The following is a 22127-nucleotide window of genomic DNA, read 5'->3' as shown; positions in this document are numbered from 1 at the left end:
CCACTAATATAGCCAAAATTCAAGAATGTTAGGGAGTCCACCCTATAAAGGGCTGTATTTCAGACTTCTTCACAGCATTGAACAAATGGGATCTCTACTTAGAAGGGAGGTGATGGGATGGGAAGGTTCAAGAAACTCCTAAAAATACAGGCAATCAATGGGAAAAAAAATAACAGTTCATCTCCTCCTCCTCCAGTCACAATTCTGACAGTCTGAATGACTATATGACTTTCTGAAGGATGCACAGTGTATAAGTGACTGTGGAGTTTATCAATATATAAATCTATCTATACTGATTTACAGTACACATTTCCAAATTTAACAATATTGCTGGTCTGCCCTGCACAGCTCTGTAATATCTGTATTGGAATATAAATACCGTCTCTGTTTGTTTCTGTTACACATCAGCTTGCTGTTAGCATTTGACATGCAGATAAATATGCATGTTACTGTGTACATACATATACTACATACAGTCTTGCACTGACTGGCCTTGTGGTTGACACTCTGCAAAATGGGTATTCAGAAAAAAAGTCCACATGGGACACTTGAATCTTCTTCTTCCTGACAGCCTCCCTTGACCTCCTTTTGAACTCAGGCCAGTGGTAAAGGAGATAGCAAACAAACAGATCCAATCTAATAAAAATCTGTTTTAAGACTGCTTGTAAGCTCTGCACTGTCCTGTAACAGATGACACATCTTGAGAACATACCCTTTGTACTTGTGCTGCTTATTAAATATGGTATAGTGTACTGCTGTTGGGTGGCCACACAACTTCTGTTATACTTCTGAAGTACTTATTGTCAAAGCTCAATGAAAAGGATCACAGGCTCATCTAAACTTAGCCACTCTAAAGTCACAAAAGGTATAACACACAAAGATAAATAAGTGCACTTATCCTGCTTGCACAAGTTTTCTGTTCACACCACAAGGGAAATTGCAGTATTAAACTGAGCACTTATAATCAGCTTTGACTGTACATATTTCTAGCAGCAAAGGTAAAAATGCATTTTAGACAACAATTTTAAAGAAGTATCTAATCTATGACAGACAAAACTTTGTGATGATTACAGCTTGCATATTATGAGGTATACCACTCCTGTTGGTTCTCAAAATCCATCTACAGTACAGGGAAGTGAAACATTTTCAGATTGATCAGTGAAATTTAGAAGCATTAATTTGCAAATATCGATGATGCTCTCTAATTTGCAAACATCACAAAAAGATTAATACATCTGATTTCACTATGTTCTGTTTTCAATTTTCAAGCTGGATCATGTTTCATACATTTTCTCTCTTTCTACACAAAGCACCACATATTCTGCTGAAAAAAAGTTGGCAGGCACATGACAGTGACATCCAAACCTCAGTCAGTGCACAGTGAATCCATAACAATAAATTGGTCATGCAAGCTGGGAGCCTGCAGAATCATAATAAGTAAGTACCAGATGGATGTTCTGGAAAAACTGAAAGCTACAGTCTGACAGCTGACCTATGACTGGGATTGATCAGCAGCCTAAGAAACTCGAGAATAAAACAAACGGTGGTGGTGAATCAGGAAATAATTGTCCATTTCTCCTTCCATAAGGATGGATTTTTCTCAACACAAAATTATATGGTGGAGAACATTTATATACGGCAGTAGGGGGGGTTGCAACATATGTTTGCAGGATGTGTGAAGGATGGAAGCGTATACTCAAGTGCCTGCATTCACTATCTATTTGTTGACAAGTCAACAATCACAGGGATGCCAACTGCATCTCTGCAGGCAATAGGAGTAAAAAAAAATACCTCTTATGCACAACAGGCTGCCTAAAAGGCAGCATGGCCTACTGACCTTTATCTGTATCTTTATTTATACGCTCGCGCGCGCGCGCGCACACACACACACACACACATCTATATCTAGATTTATCTACCTATATATATATATATATATATATATATATATATATAGGTTTACTATTGAAAATGCAAACGGCACTTGGGCGACAGTCGGATAGTCGAACGTATAAGGTCGTAAACAAGGATGTCGAAGACAAAATAATCAATCTAGGAACGGTTTTAACATGGGTCGAGGTAGGTGTTCAGTATTATTCCCCACTACAAACATCTTCCCTACCTCGACCCATGTCAGGTTGTTGTTTTGTCTTGGTGAAATTGTATAATTGGGCAAACGCAATCTGAGGACTGGAAGGAGGTACCAGGGTATTATGGGTAAGGGGGAGGAGCTTGGAGCTCGGATCTTTAGCCTGGAAAGCTGCTGGCTCGGATCCAGGTCGGATCCGATACCCACATGTTGCTGATCAAATGAAGTTAACTACTTCAGATCTAAACTTACTACTACTACTTCATTTCATCCTTGTAACAGAATAGAATTCTTCCTATCACAGCCTACTGATAAATCAAGGAAACAGTACTGAACCAAACACAGAATTCACCTTCTAAATCACCTATCATCTAAGTCACAAGCTATAAGCATTAAGCAGAAAACAAATTCTAAAGATTACTTCTGCACTACACTTTTAAGAAAAAAATCAAAACACAATTTACATTATTGGTCAAAATGAACAGTAAGTAACAAACCAAAATTTCAGAAAAAGGCATTTGCACCCCCCCCCCATGTATATATTTTAACCCTACTGCTGCACAGCTCGATGAAAATGCAGTCTCTTATTAAGTATATATGTATATGCAAATTAATGTGTATTTATGGAAGTTCAACAATTTGTTCAGTAGCAAATGATTGAACACAATTTGTCACTCAGTAACTGATCAAAAACCAAGAGAAAAACGAAAACTCTTCTTTTTTTTGCAGGGGGCATACCATCATGCAACCCCTACCAACTCTAAGATCGCTCTACAGTGCAGAAAGAGGACCCACTGTACCACGATCTCATGAAAACTGCCAGCATATTCGATCAGCTACTTTTTGATCTTTTAGGCAACCTATATATATATATATATATATATATATATATATATATATATATATATATTTACACACACACACACACACACACACACACACACACACACACACACACACACACACACACACACGTACATATTACTCTTCAACTAGCCCCCCACATCCCCTGCTACTTAACTATATCAACTCCGAGATCACACTTCACTACACTAAGATTAGTTATGTTGTAGTATAGCAAATTAGAAGGGAACATGACTAAGGTTACAACAGGCAGTCATGGGGGGGTGCAGGGGGGCTTTGTTATAGTTGAAGAGTAATATGTTTCTGTATGTACTTGTGCTGGAATATAGTAAGTGTTGGTGTCCTGTGTTTTTTTCGATATTATGCGATTCAGTATTTTGAGTTTTCAGTATTTTGAACTCTCAAGATTTTGGTCTAAGTATTTTGAGTTTCAGGATTTTGGGCTTTTCGGGATTTAGAAGTGAACCCATGTACATATGTATATACACACACACACACACACACACACACACACACACACACACACACACACGTAATACAACACAATATAAACATAATGAAATAAACTAATGCTAACAGCAGAAAAAATAATAAAGCAAGCAAATATAAAAAGCATATAACAGTGCAGCTGAGCTTTCAAGTCTTAATAAATCAAAGGCAGTGTTATAAAAACATTTCCATTACGGAACTCTAAAAGAAAGTCTGAATTTAAAGTGCAGCAATTCTATCTCAGCACTGAAAATTAATGAAGGGACAGGGTATGCTCACATATACCAAGATACTCTGTGGGAGTGGAAATAATGGATTGTTAAAAATTATACTGACATGGTTGCTAAAAATGCTCAGAACATACATGAAAATAACTTTTTTTTTTCAATTTTACTTTAAAAATATAAGAAATAGCTATTAGCACTTTTTACATAATACTTCTTTGCACACATATTTCTCACATCCTCAATTTATTAGTGGAGCAGTTTATATTGCCTTAAACATTTAAGAACACCCTTTATAGCTAAGTTTGTAAACAGTGACTCAAGTAACATTTAAAATAACTTCTTATCATAATTTCTAGCACCTGTGAAATGAATATAAAAAAACATAAGAGGTAAGTTGCTGGCATTATGTAATGTCTAGTCCCCATATGTAGTGTGTGCTTGGTATATAGTGTGTACTGTCAAAATAAGCAAATAAGAACAAAAGATAGACCTGAATGAAAAAATAAGATGATGATCTTAGCAGGAGATATTTTTCTTAGTTTTAATACAGACTTCTTCCAAAATTAAAATGTATACTAGCTGCATTATATTACTTTAGCATAAGATTTTCTTGAATTTGTAAATACAATGATGATTAGTTCTGACAACTGCCACTATCTGCTTTTCTCTTCACAAACTTACCCCCTAGATCCGAAGAATCCATCAGTGTCAGAAAAAGCTGAGCAATACTGCTTGAAGTAGCAATTTAGTGGTGATGCAAAGCACTCAAAAGTCACTCCAAACTGCTTGTGCAAGGCTTCAAAGACAGGCACAGGAAGAGAACCCTGCAGCCCTGTACCTTCATGTATGGCCACACCAAACATTAACTGTAAGGACACAAACACAGTGTAAAGGAAATGTGTAAAAACATACTTTTTATTTCAATTTAATGAAGCATTTATCTGTCAGTATAAATACAACCATTAGCATACATGCACTTACCCATGGGCACCAGTACATGTATTTTCCTTTATTTACTTCATCTTTGATAAATAGTTAGGTGGGCTGGTTTTCAGACCTTTTTTAGTCATGACTCAGGCAGACAAGCAAAGTACAATGTACAGGTAGTTATTTAGAATACATCATAAATTATTTTACATAGACTAGCACAGCTGAAACAAAGTAATATAAAGAGCTAAAAAATTTCCACACAAGAAATCACGAAGAACATCACTAAATATAGTAAGATAAACCTGAAACCCCATTAAACAATAATTTAGATCACTATGCTACAGCACATTTTCTTGAATTTAAACATGCTTTATTTTAGGACCATGTGGATTTACACAGCACTGATTTTGCTATTGGTCCTTCAAGTGATGATATAGGATGATTCCATTTTCCAAAAATAGAAGTTATGTACTCACCATAACGTTCCATTTGTGTTGTCTATCTTCATTCATTCTTGACCAATGAGAACTCAGTTCTGATCCTTGGAACCGCCTTGGCCGTTATACAGCTCGCGCCTGCCAAAAAACTCTCGAGCTAAGATTCTACCCACAATGCTCCTCTTTCCATTACCTCAGATTGAGTTTGCAGCCAAACAGTAAGACAGAAGAACATGTATATAAAGATAGAAGCCATGTCCACAGTCAAACCTATAGGTTTTCAGGACAAGTGTCCGATCCTCCAAGAAATCTGCAAGAGGGGGAAGGAGGGTGGGATGTCAAGAATGAATGAAGCTTGACAACATAGATGGAACATTACGGTGAGCATATAAGTTCTTTATCTGATGTCAATCTTCATTCATTCTTGACCAATGGGACAGAGTCCCCAGCTACTTTAGGTCCTGGGTGGCCTTAAGGAAGGATATTCCTGAGAACCATACAGCCAAAGGATGCTCTTCCCCTGGAGACCATATCCAATTTGTAATGAGTGATATGGTATGAGGCTGCGCATATCTCATCCATGGAAGATTGTGAAAGAAAAACAGCTGATGTGGCAATTGATCTGGTAGAATGTGCACTTACAGGCACAGATAATTTGTGGTTGTTCTAATTATAAATGAAGGTAACACAATCTCTTAGCCATCTTGACAAGGTAACTTTTGAGACAGGTTTTCCCAGAGTTGGACCTGAAAAGGAAACAAATAACTGGTCCGATTTTCTACACTCTTTAGTCCGGCTGAGGTAGACATGTAGCTGTCTGTGAACCTCCAGTGAATGCAAGCAATATTCACCTTTACTGGAGAAATTGGGGAAGAAAATGGGCAAATCAATAGTTTGATTAATATTAGATTATGAGACAACCTTAGCAAGAAAGGAAGGGTTGGTTCTTAACAAAACCCTAGCCTTACCAAAAATCAGATATGGTGGTTTTGCACACAGTGCTTGAATCTAAAACTCTTCTGGCAGATGTAATGGCTACTAGAAAAAGAGTTTTCCATGACAGAAATTTGAAACTGCAAGTTGCTGCTGGTTCAAAGGGAGGAAGTACCAAAGACTGCAAAACCATGGTCAGATCCCATGGAGCTATATGGTCCTTGAATGGGTGCTTTAGATGCAAGGCACCTTAAAGAAAAACTTTGCATAAGCGATGGGAAATTAAAGAATGTTCATTGTTGCCATTGTAAAAATTAGAAATGGCCATCAACTGAACTTAAATGGTGAAAACAGAAGCACCTTGATCAAAAAGGGAAGCTAAAAATTCTAACACATTCTTAACAGGTGCCGAAAAGGGGTCTAGATTATTTTTACATGCCCAAATTGAAAATCTCTTCCATTTGCCAAGACAGTTTCCTGGTGGATGGTTTATGAGAAGCCAGAAGAATTTTTGTACTGGGGAAGTTACATTATTCTGGCTGGCGACTAATGGAATTGGAGGAACCAATCTGTCAGCTTGAGACTGTGAAGGTTGGGGTGCAACAGTCCCTGGGGGTGATACAGCAGTTCAGGAACTGGGCCCAGAATCCACGGATGGTGAATCAGATGAGGCTAAAGAAAGGGGAACCAGACTTGTCGGGGCCAAAAGGGTGCAATGAGGATTACTTTGCTTCTCAACTTTGGGCTTTCTTCAAGAAAAGGCGAATGAAAGGGAAGGGGTGAAAGACGGAGAGAAAACCTGAGGGCCAATCAAGAAGGAGTGTGTCTCTCTGGAACTCTCCTCAACCTTTGGGCTTTTTTCAAGAAAGGGAATGAGGGGAAAGGGGGGAAAGGCATAGAGAAGACCTGTGGGCCAATCGAGAAAGACAGAGTCTGTCGGGGACTCCCCCTGAGGGGGGATATGGCAAAATAGCTGCTGCATTCGTTGTTCATTGGGGAAGCAAAGAGGTCGCAACAAGGCTGATCCCACCGACGAAAATTTTCCATCACCACTTTGGGATAGAGAGACCATTCGTGAGGCAGGAGAATGCATCTGCTCAGTTTGTCCGCTATCACGTTGGAGCTCCCTGTGATATGTGTTGCAACTAGAAAGCAGTTGGAGGATATCGCCCATTGCCATACTCTTAGAGAGCTTCCCGGCACAGGGGGTAAGATCGGGTTCCACCCTGTTTGTTGATGTACCAAACCACTGACATCTTGCCTGATTGAATTGCAACTGTCCCCAGAGAGAGGGCAGATTGAAAGGCTTGCAACGCTGAGAGCACTGCCCTCAATTCCAGGACACTGATGTGCAAACTGGCCTCTTGCAGAGACCAAGTGCCTTGGACTGTTCTTCCCAGATAATGCCCCCCCACCCGATTTGGGAGACATCCATGGTCACTATGGTCTTAGGCTGAGAGAGAATAAAGGGACAGCCCAGAATAATTTCCTCTGACTGCATCCACCAGGATAGATCCTTTTTGAAGCTACTTGTTATTAGAATGGGATTAGTCATCAGATGTATTAGGATTGGCCATTGTGAAGCCAAGAGCCACTGAAGTAGCCTCATGTGAAATCTTCCCACAGGTTCTAAGGTAATGGTCGCTGCCATGGACCCTAAAGCTTGGAGGACAAGAAGAGCAGGGACGTTGTCTTTGGATGTGATAAATTGTAATTGAGACCTTATCTTTGTAGTCTGTGAAGAGGGAGAGAAGCTACATAAGAGATTGTATTGAGGCGAGCTCCTATGAACTCTAGGTCTTGTGTTGGAGTCAGCTGGGTTTTTCTCTGTTGACTGTGATGCCCAAACTATTGAAAAGGTACAGAATGAAGTCTGTGGCTTGAAGCAGTAGATGCCTGGTGGGGGCGGTGATGAGCCAGTCATCTAAGTAAGGAAACAGCCGGAATCCGTGTAATCTCAAGTGAGCCCTGGCTGCTGCCATGCATTTGGTGAACACCCTGGGGGCAGTGGTGAGACCAAAGGGCAGCACTCTGAATTGGAAATGAATGGCTCCTAGCCAAAATCAGAGAAACCTTCTGGAGCATGTGTACATTTTTATGTGGTAATACACATCCTGAAGGTCTATAGAGCACATCCAATAGTTTTTCTCTAGAAAGTGAAGTACAGACTGAACCGTGACCATCCCGAATTTTGTTTCCTGGACAAACGTGTTCAGAAGACAGAGGTCCAATATTGGTCTCCAGTACCCTGTCTTTTTTGGCACTAAAAACAATCTTGAGTAAAATCTGGATCCTATCTGGTCTGGTGGGACCTCTTGGATGACTCTTTTTTTTCTAGCAGCTTTTGAAACTCCAAGGCTGCTTGGTCCCTCTGATTGGGTGGTACATCGAGGATTCTTCTTTGTGATCTTGGGAAAAGAATAAAGGGGATATGGCAATGACGTTCTGCACCCAAGTATCGAAAGTTATTTGTTGCCAGGCTGTCAACTGCAGTGAATGTCTTCCCCGACTGCTTCCACAGGTAAGCAATCGGGCCTCCTTTCAGGAGTGCTGGTAGGATTGTTCTTAGAAGCAGTGTCTGGAGCCCTGATTTTGCGGGTCACTTCTGCCACGGGATCGGCATCTTCCATTACAGTCCCCCCCCCCCTGCCCCAAGGGAAGCTACTTCCATGTGTGTCCTGGAAAGGCCCTTGGAACTTCTTGAACCACATCTTTCCACTTCTCTGATTCCTGCAGTAGGATCGCTGAGGAGTAGAAACATGAATGCCCACAGCAGAAAGGATCTTTACATCTTTTTCGCACCTGGCTAGTGTGCCTTTGACCTTGGAGGCGAACAAGGATGATCCGTCAAAAGGAGCACTGATGAAGGAAGACTTAAAAGGCTCCGTAAACTCTTACAAATGCATCCAGGTGTGACGCCTTATGGCAACGCCTGAACCTGCTGCTCTGGTCGTCCCCTCAGCTGCATGTGTGATGAGCCGCATAGATGACTTTGATACAGGCTCCAGGGTGGTCAGCAGAGAGGCAACTTTATCCTGCACCTTGTCAGACACTGCTCCAATGAGGGTATTTGATAACTCCTTAATCAGATCCCTCTGGAGTCTAGTAAAGTGTGCCATGAAATTCAAGGACCTTATGGCGAAAGTCAATGAAACACAGACCCGCTTTCCAAATTTGTCCATCTTCCTAGACTGTCGGTTAGGTGGGAGGACAGTGGGATTCTCATCGGCGAGTTCCTTCTTGGTGGCCACCGCCACCACCATGGCATCCACTGCTAAACCCTTGGCCCAATATTGGTGATCTTCGGGGGCTGATAAGATTTTGTCTGGTCTCTGGGGAATCAGCTCTATAGAATCAGTGGCCTTCCATGCCTGCTGTGCAATCAATTTAATAAGATCATCAGAGGGAAGGGTCACCCAGAAGGTAGATGGGCGAACACCAAAGGCTTGCAAGTACAAGGATTTCTCAGAGGTCGGGTCTTTTGGCTTCCAGTCACCCCTTCTGTTTAAGGATCTCCAGGATGTCTCCTTGGGAGACATCTTCAGGGGGTGACCGGGCAGAACCTTCCCCGTCATTAAAGTCTGTGTCTTGAGTGACAGATTCTTCCAGGGAATCTTAAGTGCTTCCTCTTGCACATCTTCTTACAGGGTGATTCTTCAGTGGGAATCTCTGAGGAAGACTCTGAAGAAGAGGGGTCCTGTACAGGGGTAACTTGCAGCTTTGGTGCTCTCTGCCTCGACGTGGAGGATGGTGGCAGCTCTGGACCAGAAGATACTGACATACGACACTCCGATACAGAAGGGGCCAGCTGAGAGCCCACAGAGGCTAATGCCCTCTCCATGACTTGGAAGCAGGCCCCCTCGAAGAGGGATGGGAGCCCGGAACCGAGAAAGACAACCTCAGAACTGAGGTCACACCCTGCTCCAAAAGACCGCCATCCTACGCAGGAGCTGGGGTAGAGGCCGCAACTGCCAGGTCTCCCAGAGTTAAGGACAACTCTGAATAAAAAACAGGAGATGATCCGAAACCCTAGGAACAGACAGCCAAGCTACAGCTGATCTACAGCCCCAGGAATCTACCGATTCTGAGGGAACCAAAGATGTCAGAGCAGTCCCTGGAACTGAAGAGGAAGTGCTTGTTGGCACCAGGACTGCTGGAACTGGGGAAACTGAAGTGGTGGGCTCTAAGCCTTCCGAAGTGGTCAGAGGAAGAAAATGCAGAGGAGACCTGGACAAAAATACCCCAACTCCAGAAGGGAGAGAGGTCTAAGAAGGGGAAGGAAGACCCTGGCTGCCAAAAACTGATCCCCCAACCTCACAACGCCTACCTCAGAAAGTCTCCTGGAAGATCGAACAGACAACCCCGAGGGAGATTCTTGCCTTTTCAAAAAAAAGAACTGGGTAGTTGATTCACAAAGAGGTTCATGGAAGGGGAATACCTTGTCCTGAGAACATATACTAGTTCAGACTTCGGCACTGAAGGGGTGAGTAGGGTCTACTGCGGTGTAGATGGTGAAGTTGGCACCGACTGGGAAACTAAAGAAGCTGGTGCCGATGCTCTTGGTACATCCGAGGGAAAAGTAGCTGGTGCCAAAGATTCTCATTCTGTTAATTTTGGAACCTTAGTCTTCGGTTCCAAGGAGACTAATGGAACAGAGGATTTGTGTTTCTAAGCCACCGGTGCTGTAGGGGAAACCTGCACTGAGTGACTCCTCTTTTTGGTGTGATTAGATTTAGAGGAGGAGGAGGAAGGATCTTACTTAGACAACGCTTCTTCAAAAGAAGATTTTAACATTCCTTTTAATATCAATGCTTTATGTCTTCCTACCAAGGCCCTGTTACTGAAGGCCTGGAAGGTCAAACAGTCTTGATCCAAATGTGCTGCACCCAAACAATATACGCATGAAAGATGCCCATCTGAATTAGTCATCTTTTGCACACAGTCTTGGCACTGTTTAAAACCCGAAGTGCCTTTTTGCTTTTCCACCATTTTGACACTAAGAAGAGAATTAGCCAACTGATCAAGGGATCTCACACACACACACACACACACACACACACACACACACACACACACACACACACACACACACACACACACACACGACTGCAGTCAAGGATAGACGAAAATTCTACCAACGATGGTAGAGAGAAATACCAAGACTGGTAAGACAGACAGGAAATACCAACAATGGTAATTTAAAGTTACCTTATAAGGTAAGAGAGGGAGAGGAGAAGGTTACAGATTATGGTAACGAAGATACCATGAGGTATTAAGGGTAGAGAAGCACAGTCAATCAAAGGTTATACACGAGAAGAAAAAATATAATTATAAGTACAGAAAACGATAGAAAGTTTTTAAAAATCAATCATTTTTTTGACTTAGCTGGAGAGTATCAGCTGATGCGTCTTGCTATCAGAGCGAAAAAACTAGATATGTGGTAATGGAGAGACAGGCATTGTGTTAGAGTCTTAGCTCAAGAGTTTTTTTGGCTGGCGCGAGTTGTATAATAGTCAAGCCGGTTCTGAGGATCAGAACTGAGTTCCCACTGGTCAAGAATGTATGAAGATTGACAACATCAGATTATGTATTTCCACAGTAGTCAGTATATTAGCAGTAATGCATTATGATCTAGGATGCTGTGTATTTTTCTGTGACACAATTTGAGTGTTGCTATATAGTAGCCCATTCTGTATGTATGCCTAAGTCAAAGTTAAATGGGTGGATTCTAATTTTATAATGGTGCAAACTGGTTTATACCCATGAATCTATGATTACATAGTTACATAGACATACTATTTTGTTTTTTCAGTTATATACAAATTCATTCCTTCAAGATACTTATGTATATCACTGTAAGTACACACGCATGAATGCATGTTTTAAATCGCAGTATATGAGTAACTCTACAGCTACATAATTACATGTATGCATATGTGCACAGGCATGTGAGTAATGGTAGTTATACATAAAACTTTCTGCCTTTATAATAAATGTTTATGAAATGGGGATCCATAGTCTGGGATTTGGCAGTTTCCTTCATGCAGTGCCAAGTCCTGAGCTTAAGATTACCAAAAACTTCTGAAATCTGTTTCTTATATAGTTATATTAAACGTGTTTTTTCCTGTTCACATACATCCAGACTTTAGAAACCCTGTTAATATCTACATCTTAAGAAAACTTTGCAGAGTTTCTAAATAAAGAATGCACTACTACAGTTTGATGGTCTGGAACTGTGAAGCCAAGGTCTGCAAATGACAAAGCCCTTACTTACTTATCATATATTACCCAAGAAGGTGGAATGGGACATGACCCTTTTAAGTCACAACCCAAGCCAAAAGACAAACACAAAAATTTCCAGAAAGTATATACTAAAGCCAAATCAGTTTGTGATAGAACATACAAAGACGTATATAAATATATACTGGAAACACAGCATAAATACACATAAGAAAAAAGTTGGAATATTACAGCATTTAACTATTACATGGAGAAACATACTATTTGCAAGTGTTTTGGTTCAAAGAACTACAATTACACCAACGGATTTTAAACATCACAGTTTACCAATGCATTGAGGATGCTATCAAATGTGTACTTTAAAAGAGCTACCTCCCTTTATCTATGAGGCACACATTTGAAATCTTTCTCAAGCTGAGACTTCAGTTTCTTTTTAAACAATGAGAAACTGTCAATAGTAGTAATTTTTGTGGGCAGGCTCTTCCAAGACTACAGCACAAGCTTACTGAAGGATTTTTTAGCAAGTTTCTAAAGAGAACTGTGGTCATTGTATGGTAACACTATCACTGCTTCACAAGAAATAAGTTGCATCCTAGACGAAAGGCTTGTTAGCCAAAGAAAACAACAGTTGTTATAAATTAATTTAAATGTTACATGTTTTAAAAAGCCCTGACCATTACAGGTAGCCATTCTGCATTATATATTGTTACACAAGTGGATGAATTTTGGTATCTTATTCTCAGCCTTTTACAAAAATGTCATATTGTGTGCAAGAACTGGACAATAATAGGTAGCACATACTCAAGTCTTAGAACATTCACAACAAATGCCTTTCTTACCTCAGGCTGAAGTAGACTAGGAATTTTATAGGCAAATTTTAAGTTGTTTTAAGACATTGGTCACTAGTAGTGGAGTATGTGCATGGAATTTAATAGTCTGGTCCGGTAATGTCCCAAGTACTGTTTGCGTTTTGTAAAGTAGAGGAGTGCCTTTAGGACCTTTGATAAAAAGAGGCTGACAGAAATTAGTTGATGTTTCAAAATCTCTTTTGAAGTGCCAAAGACAATAGTAGTGGAATTCTGAGCACTGATGATTCATTTATCAGTAAAGCACCAGCTCCACATCAATTCAGTGTCTTTCTGCAGTGATGCAATTAGTCCATTTAAGAGAGATGTATGTCCTAGTAAGTTTAACACTGTCAGAATTCAGGATGATGTTTAAATGTGTTAAATCCCAAGGTAAATTTTGTGTGTGTGTGTGTATTTGCATGTGCACACACACACACACACACACACACACACACACACACACACACACACACACACACACATATATTGAAAATAGTTAGGGGCCTACAGGTCTCTGTAGAATATCTTTGTTTAATGAACCAGTGTCTGAAGGGGAATTGCTGTTAGCAACTTGTAGGTCAGCCTCTAAACCACAAATCATCATCATCAAAAAAAAAAAAAAACTTGAGTAATTTATCTAGTAAGACAATGTTATCCATGGTTTCAAATGTTCTTTTTAAATAATCAATGGTTGATCAAAGATGACTACAAGACACATTGTCCATGGTCTGCAACTCTAATGCCACGGTCAACGATCCTAGCAATTCTCAAAGTCTATAACAAATTAACATTTTATCAACAGTCGATCAAAAAGGACTGCAAGACACTCTGTCTCTGCTTGTAAATCTGCATGTGCACATCTAACCAAATCTAATAAACAAAACAAACTGAGTTACTGAATATCTGTGCCAACAATTTGGTCAAGCTGCATTTTTGTTCGAAAAGAATTCAGACTTATCTTTTCCCCCACAGTGATGTAAAGGTCAACTTTATTAACATAACTGAGCTGAATGATGTAGCACCTTAGAGAAAGGAAAATTTCCCTCAATGTAACCAATCAATGTTTTGACCAACTATGCATATGCATACAGTTCATCACCATACAGATTCTAAATCCTATTTAGTAAATATTACCATTACAAATGTATGTCCACAAATACACGTGCTTACATAAAAATGCCCAAAGTTTAGCCAAATCTGCTGCAGTTGAACAATTTCTATTACAAATGTTGAAATTTGCTTGCTTCCCTTCTATAAATGTATTTTATTTTACTTTTATTTATTTAAAGGAGAACAACCAACAACTGTGAACACACAGGAACAACCAAACCACCGAGAATGTTGAAGCCAATGGATTTCCTTTATTAAACAGTTGGTTAACAGCTGGTTAAAAGCACTTTCGTTCACTAAAATCGGAACTTCATCAGAACAACTAATCCCGCCCATTTATTCATAATGTACTCTCATTTAATGTCACGTGACCATTTTTCTCCAGTTGTATTAAATCAATTAAACAACCTAACTAAAAATTATATCTAAAAACTCTATATAAAAAAACACAGAAATCTTCTTTTTCTTTTGGCTGTTCCCGTTAGGGGTAGCCACAGTGGATCATCTGTTTCCATTTCTTCCTGTCCTCAGCATCTTTCTCTGTCACACCAACCACCAGCATGTCCTCTCTTAACACATCCATAAACCTTAACTTAGGCCTTCCTTTTTCCTCTTACCTGGCAGCTTCATCCTTAGCATCCTTTTCCCAATATACCCAGCATCCCTCCTCAGCACATGTCCAAACCAACATATTCTCGCCTCTCTGGCTTTGTCTCCAAACCATCCAACCTGGGCTGACCCTCTAATATACTTATTCCTAATCATGTCCACCCTCATCACACCCAGTGCAAATCTTAACATCTTTAACTCTGCCAGGTCCAGCTCTGACTCCTGCCTTTTTGTCAATGCCACTGTCTCCAACACATATAACATAGCTAAAAAACATAGAAATAATATTGTAAAAATATGGGATAAATGTATAATATTAAAAATAAAATAATTTCACCTTATGAAACATACTGTAAATATTAAATGACGTAATGGCTTAATTTTAAAATAGGAATTAAAGAACAACTATCATTCAATACAGGGAACATTATTGCATTTAACCTGATCTGCCATTGCACTTCTTTACAGTTCAAATGTTCATCAGTCACTTTCCCCTGCAAGTCCCTTTTAATAGAATCAATAACAACAAACTTAAAGTGGTGAAGGGGACATCTAGAAATGTGTCTAAACAATGCATTAGTGGATTTCTCATTCCTAATGTCCAAAAGGTTATCATACATCCAGTCCCTGTGCCTTCTAGAAGTTTTTCCCACATAAAAACATGGGCACTTACTGCACAGGGCAACATATACCACATTGCTAGAATTGCAATTATAATAATCTCTACTCAAATATTGCCTATTTCGAATAACAACATGGTCACCAACATGTGCTTACAAAATTTACAGGCACCACATTTATATGTCCCTAACTTGCGTTTCCTATGGGGTGCCTGCGTTCCCCTTTCCAATAACTGTTTGAACGAAAGGTCTTTCCTGTATGCAAATTTGGGTTTAGCCCCCAGTCAATCCAAAACCACTGGATCAGCAAAGAAAATCCACCAATATTTAAAAATAATATCGGTAATACTGGGAGCATCCAAACAATAGGTAGTCGTGAAAACTTGATTACCCCATTCAGACCTCACTTGAAGGGCAGAACCTACTGTACTGTTACCATTCAAAATAGGTGTATACATTTTTTTTTCTCTTTTGGTAACCACATCCCTTTGAATGTCCAATAAAGTATCCCTAGGATAACCCCTAGCTAGAAACATACTGATTACCTTGTTACATTCCACCAGAATTAGTGGCATTTCAGACACCATCCTGGCCGAATGTGCAAACTGGCCTTTAACCACGGCTTTCTTTTGATGCTGGGGGTGACCACTGGAATAATGAAGGTATGAATTTGAGAAAGTTGGCTTCTGAAAAATATTGGACACGTATTTTGATTGTACAAGATCTTTTCTTATTTCCACATCCAAAAACACTATATGATCTTTGTTAAAAGCGTGGGAAAAACTGAAGAACTCTATGGTACTGTTGATATACACCAGGGATTAATTTAATCTACTCTGCGTTGCTATCCATAATAAGAATAAATCATCCAAAAACCTGGTATACATGGCCCATTTCCCAACAAAAGGCCCATTAAGTATGTACTGTTCTTCCCATTCAGCCAAAATGAAATTGGCAAAAATGGGAGCACACACTGCTCCCATGGCAACTAGTTTGTTTGAAAAATTGACCCTCAACGTATAAATAATTGTTCTATAATACCAATTCCATCAGGGTACTCATAGCATTACCATTACCAGACCTCATAAGTTCATGCTTATACAACTGTTCCTCAAACCATTCAATCCCTACATTGTGTGGGATTACAGAAAATAAATTGTGTACATTCACAGTAACAAACACAGCATCCTTATAAAATTCAACTTCATTAAACATTTTCAAAAAATGTCATGAATCCTTGCAAACCTGTTCAATGTTTCAGCTTCTCTTCGAGGAACTCGGCAATAAAAAATGTTTTGAACTTTTTAGCAGCCACAATTGGGCGTAAAGGAGGATTGTAACTATCCTTATGTATTTTTGGAACACCAAAAATACTTGCCAAAACTGGGTGGTCGTTCAACATGAAATCATAATCGCTTTTAGAAATGCAACCTTCTAACAAGAGATAACCTAAACATAAACAAATTTTAGTACAGGCAATACATACTTCATTTATTGACACAATTTCAAATACATCAGTCATTAACAAACAATAAATCTTATTCACATAGTCGGTGTGATTCATGACAACCAATCCACCCCCTTTGTCAGACTTCATCACCAGTATCCCAGTATTGTTAATAAACTCTGTAAGCAAATTGTGTTCTATATTGCTTAAATTTTTAACTTGTTCCTTCTTAAAATATCTATAAAGATGTCTAATGTTCTCACAACACTTTTCATGCATTTGGACAACTGCTTGGGTTGGGGGATTAAATAAACTAAGGTGATGTAACGTTGTCAAACGATGTAGGGATCAAATGGTTTGAGGAACAGTTGTATAAAAAATGGGCCTTTTGTTAGGAATTGGGCCATGTACAGCAGGTTTTTGGATGATTTATTCTTATTATGGATAAGAACTCAAAGTAGATTCAATGAATTCCTGGTGTACATCAGCAATACCATAGAGTTCCTGAGTTTTTCCCATGCTTTTAACAAAGATCATGCTTTTAACAAAGATCATATAGTGTTTTTGGATGTGAAAATAAGAAAAGATCTTGTACAATCAAAATATGCATCCAATATTTTTCGGAAGCCAACTTCTCAAATTCATACCTTCATTATTCCAGTGGTCACCCCCCAGCATCAAAAGAAGGCCATGGTTAAAGGCCAGTTTGTCCATTTGGCCAGGATGATGTCTATAATGCCACAAGTTCTGGTGGAATGTGACAAGGTAATCAATATGTTTCTAGCTAGAGGTTATCCTAGGGATGCTTTATTGGACATTCAAAGGGAGGTGGTTACCAAAAGAGAAAAAGGAATTTATATACCTATTTTGAATGGTAACAGTACAGCAGGTTCTGTTAAGTGTGGTCTGAATGGGGTAATCAGGTTTTCACAACTACCTATTGTTTGGATGCCCCCAGTATTACCAATATTATTATTTTTAAATATTGGCAGATTTTCTCAGTTGATCCAGTGGTTTTGGATAGGGCTGGGGGCAAAACCCAAAGTTGCATATAGGAAAGACCTTTCCTTCAAACATTAATGGGAATGGGAAACACAGACACCCCATAGGAAACACAAATTAGGGACATATAAATGTGGTGCCTGGAAATTTTGTAAGCACATATATGTGGGTGACCATGTTGTTATTCGAGATAGGCAATATTTGAATAGAGTTTATTATAACTGTAATTCTAGCTATGTGGTATATGTTGCCCTGTGCAATGAGTGCTCATGCTTTTATGTGGGAAAAATTTCTGGAAGGCTCAGGGACTGGATGTATGAGTACATTTTGGACATTGGGAATGAGAAATCCACTGATGCATTGTTTAGACACATTTCTAGATGTCCCCTTCACCACTTTAAGTTTGTTGTTATTGATTCTACTAAAAGAGACTTGCAGGGAAAAGTGACTGATGAACACTTGAACTGTAAAGAAGTGCAATGGCAGATCAGGTTAAATGCAATGATGTTCCCTGGACTGAATGATAGCTGTTCTTTAATTTCTATTTTAAAATTAAGCCATTACATCATTTAATATTTACAATATGTTTCATACGGTGAAATTATTGTATTGTTATATTGTACATTTATCCAGTATTTTTTACAGTATTATTTCTATGTTTTTTATATAGAGGTTTTAAACAGAATTTTTAGTTAGACTGTTTAATTGGTTTAATACAATTGGGAAAAAAATGGTCATGAGACATTAAATGAGAGCATATTATGAATGAATGGGAAGGATTCATTGTTCTGATTTTAGTGAATGAAAGTGCTTAACCAACTGTTAATAACACTTTTATTTATTTTGAATTCTTCACTGGCCATGTCTCACTGAAACTCCTTTAAAGAGAGATCTGGGGTGGAAAAGTTCCATTGTACAAATCTATGGGCAGTTCATTACATTTGCCAATCAACATAACTATGGGTTGTCGGAGGAAATTACAGTACTTAAAGTAAGTATATTCTAACTACACTCAGTATCCACAGCCAAGGACTGAACATAAGCCCCTAAACTGGACAGAAAGCAGCACTAACAACTACACCACTGTGTCACTGGGGTTCACATTACGTTATGGAATTGTTAAAAGTTCGAACGTCATATGGTCGAATCCATATGATCAAACTTTTAACAGTTCGAAAAGCTAAAAAAGAAAAAAAATAACAGAAAAAACCTACCTAACCGTTTTAAGCAAGGGGGCAAGCCCCCCACACCACCCGTTCTTTAAATATACCAACTCTGAGATCACACTACAGTGCAGGAAAGGGAAATCTTCCCATTCCGCACTGTACTGAGATCTCCGATGAAACATCTGAACTGTTAAAAGCCAGATCATATGGGTTCGCCCATATGATGTTCGAACTTTTAAGAATTCGATAACGTAATATACACCCGTGTCATTGAGGTTAGCACTGTACTCGAGTATATAAAGTTGATTTCTTTAACAAACAGAAATTTTTTTCTATATTATTTTTGCCTCCCCACAACCTGACTGATGACCATCCAGCTTTGTATCGACTCAAAAGTACTTATTTTTTTCTTTATTCTGGGATTCTAACTGAAGATGAGACAAGAGCTGCCATTTAGGCAGCCATGAGGATGATTTGTTCTTGCTGTCATCCCAGCAATACGAGCATTTTTTTAATGACTTTAACACCACCCCTTGGTGTGGAGGGGAGGAACAAGTGAACCATGTCACTGCAGTGGCCAACAATATCCTCCCCTTTGAACATGCTTTTGCAAACTCATGCTGAAACCTATCACCCATATGTGGCTTGGTGAGCCTGATGCCCTAGCTAAAGTTATCTCTCTGTGTCACTACGTCTCCTTCTAGAGATACTGGCAGCATGCATGGTTGTATTCACCCTTCTACCTTCCTCAAGATGGGACTACCAATCATATTTCCAGAGCCAGAGCCACCATTCACAGATGCTTTGATTATCTTGGCTGTAGTCAGGACTTTATTCCTCCGTGCCCCCAACCATTTGCTTATTTTTTTCTAAGAACTGACCCAAATGTGATCAAAACCTGTTGCGTTACTGTCAGCAGGCTTAAATATTTGCACAAACCTAATTGATGCATTACAATCACAATTATGTAAAAAACAATTTAATTTAGCATAATTTATTTGCACAGCTATTCTTTCTGAAACTTCTTTATAAACTAGCCTTTTTAAAAATGTATTTGTTAACTGGATAAGCCTACTGGAAAAAGTGTCTTTTTTTCAGGGGTGAACCAGGAGCACTGTCTGGTTAAGTGACTTACTCAGAGGCACACAGTAGGCAACCAGAGGTGGAAAGAATCAAGTGTATATCCTTGACTGCATGAAACAGCTCATTAAAAGCTCAGAGCTTTAATCCTCTGCTCTAACTACCAGACCAAGCCTTGTCTGGTAGCAACCCAATAAACAAAGCAAAAAAAAAAAAAAAATTAACATTTCCTTTTTCTGCCATCTGTACCTAACCAACATTATAAATGCTTTATTACTTATTTCCAGTTGCCCTTAACCAGCAGTTATAACACTTTATTGCTTATTTCCATTTGTTAACTGGAACAGTTCAACTTGGGCAAACAGCCCCTTTTTCAAAAGAGGCCTAGGGAGAAAGTACAGTTGTGTACACTTACCATAAATGTAGATGTTCGAGTGTATTCACTGTTGTAGTCATCACTTGTGGGTTATCCTTGCTGGGTAGCCCTTGGCCGGCCAAATATCAGAGTAAAGGATTTCCCTCCTGCATCGGCTGTCGGTTGCCTGAGACTGACGTCAGGGCTACAAAAAGGAGGCAGCCAACGACATTACATCAGCTTTTCTTGCCCCCAACATATAGGAGCCCCACCAAGAAGGCCTGAAGAAGGCCAACCTGGGGTAGTCCATTAACTATGATGGAAATAAAGAGGAGGAAGGTGGGAGGGAAACAGGACTGCAACAGTGAATACACTCGAACATCTACATTTATGTTAAGTGTACACAACTGTACTATGTTCTTTGTGTTTCACTGTTGCAGTTATCACTTGTGGAAAGATTCCCAAAGCTGAAAAGTAGGATGGAAGGAAGGAAGGGAAGAAGCCACAGTCTAGGCTTGCACTGCTTTAAGTGGAAGCCAGCATACCCTGCAAGACTGCTGAAGCAAAGCCTGCCCGGGATTTGGGGAAAATAGCCATTTGGTAGTGTTTGTTGAAGGTATGAACTGATGTCCAGGTGGCAGCTTTTAAAATATCCTTTGTAGGAACGCCTCTAAGAAAGGCAGTGGAAGTTGATGCTGCCCTAGTAGAATGTGTTCTGACTGATTTGGGAGGCATCTTTCCATGAACAGAGTAGCAGAAGTGGATGCAGTGTGATATCCGTTTAGAAATGGTCTGCTTGGATATGGGTTTTCTCTCTGCCCCAAGAGTGAAGCTGAGCAGCAGCTGGTCAGTCTTTCTAAAAGACTTGGTCCTAGCCAGACAGTATCTAAACTGTCTGTGCACATCTAATGTACGCAGAATCCTTTCCCCTTTATTTTGTGGATTTGGAAAAAAGGTAGGGAGAAGGATAGCCTGATTAAGGGTCATGTCAGAGACCACCTTAGGCATAAAGGAGGGGATGGTTCTAAGAGACACCCTGCCTGCATGGAAAATAATGAAGGGTTCAATGGTCATGAGGGCCTGCTGCTCGGAAACCCTCCTGTCTGAGGTTATGGCCAGCAGGAAGGCAGTCATCCAAGAGAGGTGCTTCAGTTCTCCTGAGGCAGCAAGTTCAAAAGGAGGCAAAAAAGAAGTTATGTCTTACCATAACATTCCATCTGTGTTGTTGATCTTCTTCCATTCATCACTGATGGGTTCGGTTCCAAGCCCATAGGAAAGTACAGTTGTGTACACTTACCATAAATGTAGATGTTCGAGTGTATTCACTGTTGCAGTCATTACATTTGGGTTATTTGCTTGCAGGTAGCCCTCAGTCGGCCTGATTAACAAAGTCTTGGGTCCTGCATCGATTGCTGTCCCTTCTTCCATGACGTCAGGTCATCAAGGGTATAAAAAGTACAGTTTTGTACCTACCATAAATGTAGATGTTCGAAGATCCACATTGCTGCAGTCCTTACATATGGGTAGTCCGCTGTCCTCGGTCGGCCCGAATACCAAAGTATTAGGCTGACGTCGGTCAAGGCGCTTAAGTCTGACATCAGGACGTCAGGGTACAAATGCGCATGACCGACGTCATATCCTCAGTCTTTTCTGCCCCAGATGTCAGAAGGCCCTAAAAAGA

The 22127-nt window shown here is 39.8% G+C and overlaps 1 protein-coding gene across 1 annotated transcript in view; it reads right to left on the bottom strand.

Annotated features, from left to right (window-relative positions):
* The window catches only part of PCIF1 (phosphorylated CTD interacting factor 1), a 797200-nt gene that overhangs the window by 81600 nt on the left and 693473 nt on the right, over nt 1-22127 (bottom strand). Inside the window, exon 13 of the mRNA XM_044090229.1 lies at nt 4351-4535. Within this exon, the coding sequence (XP_043946164.1) occupies nt 4351-4535 (185 nt within the window). The remainder of the gene's footprint in view (nt 1-4350; nt 4536-22127) is intronic.

This window comes from Protopterus annectens, chromosome 12.part0, assembly GCF_019279795.1.
Source record: "Protopterus annectens isolate FY-2018-M chromosome 12.part0, PAN1.0, whole genome shotgun sequence".
NCBI classification, from domain to species: Eukaryota; Metazoa; Chordata; order Ceratodontiformes; family Protopteridae; genus Protopterus; species Protopterus annectens.
This window is presented reverse-complemented; position numbering and strand designations above follow the sequence as displayed.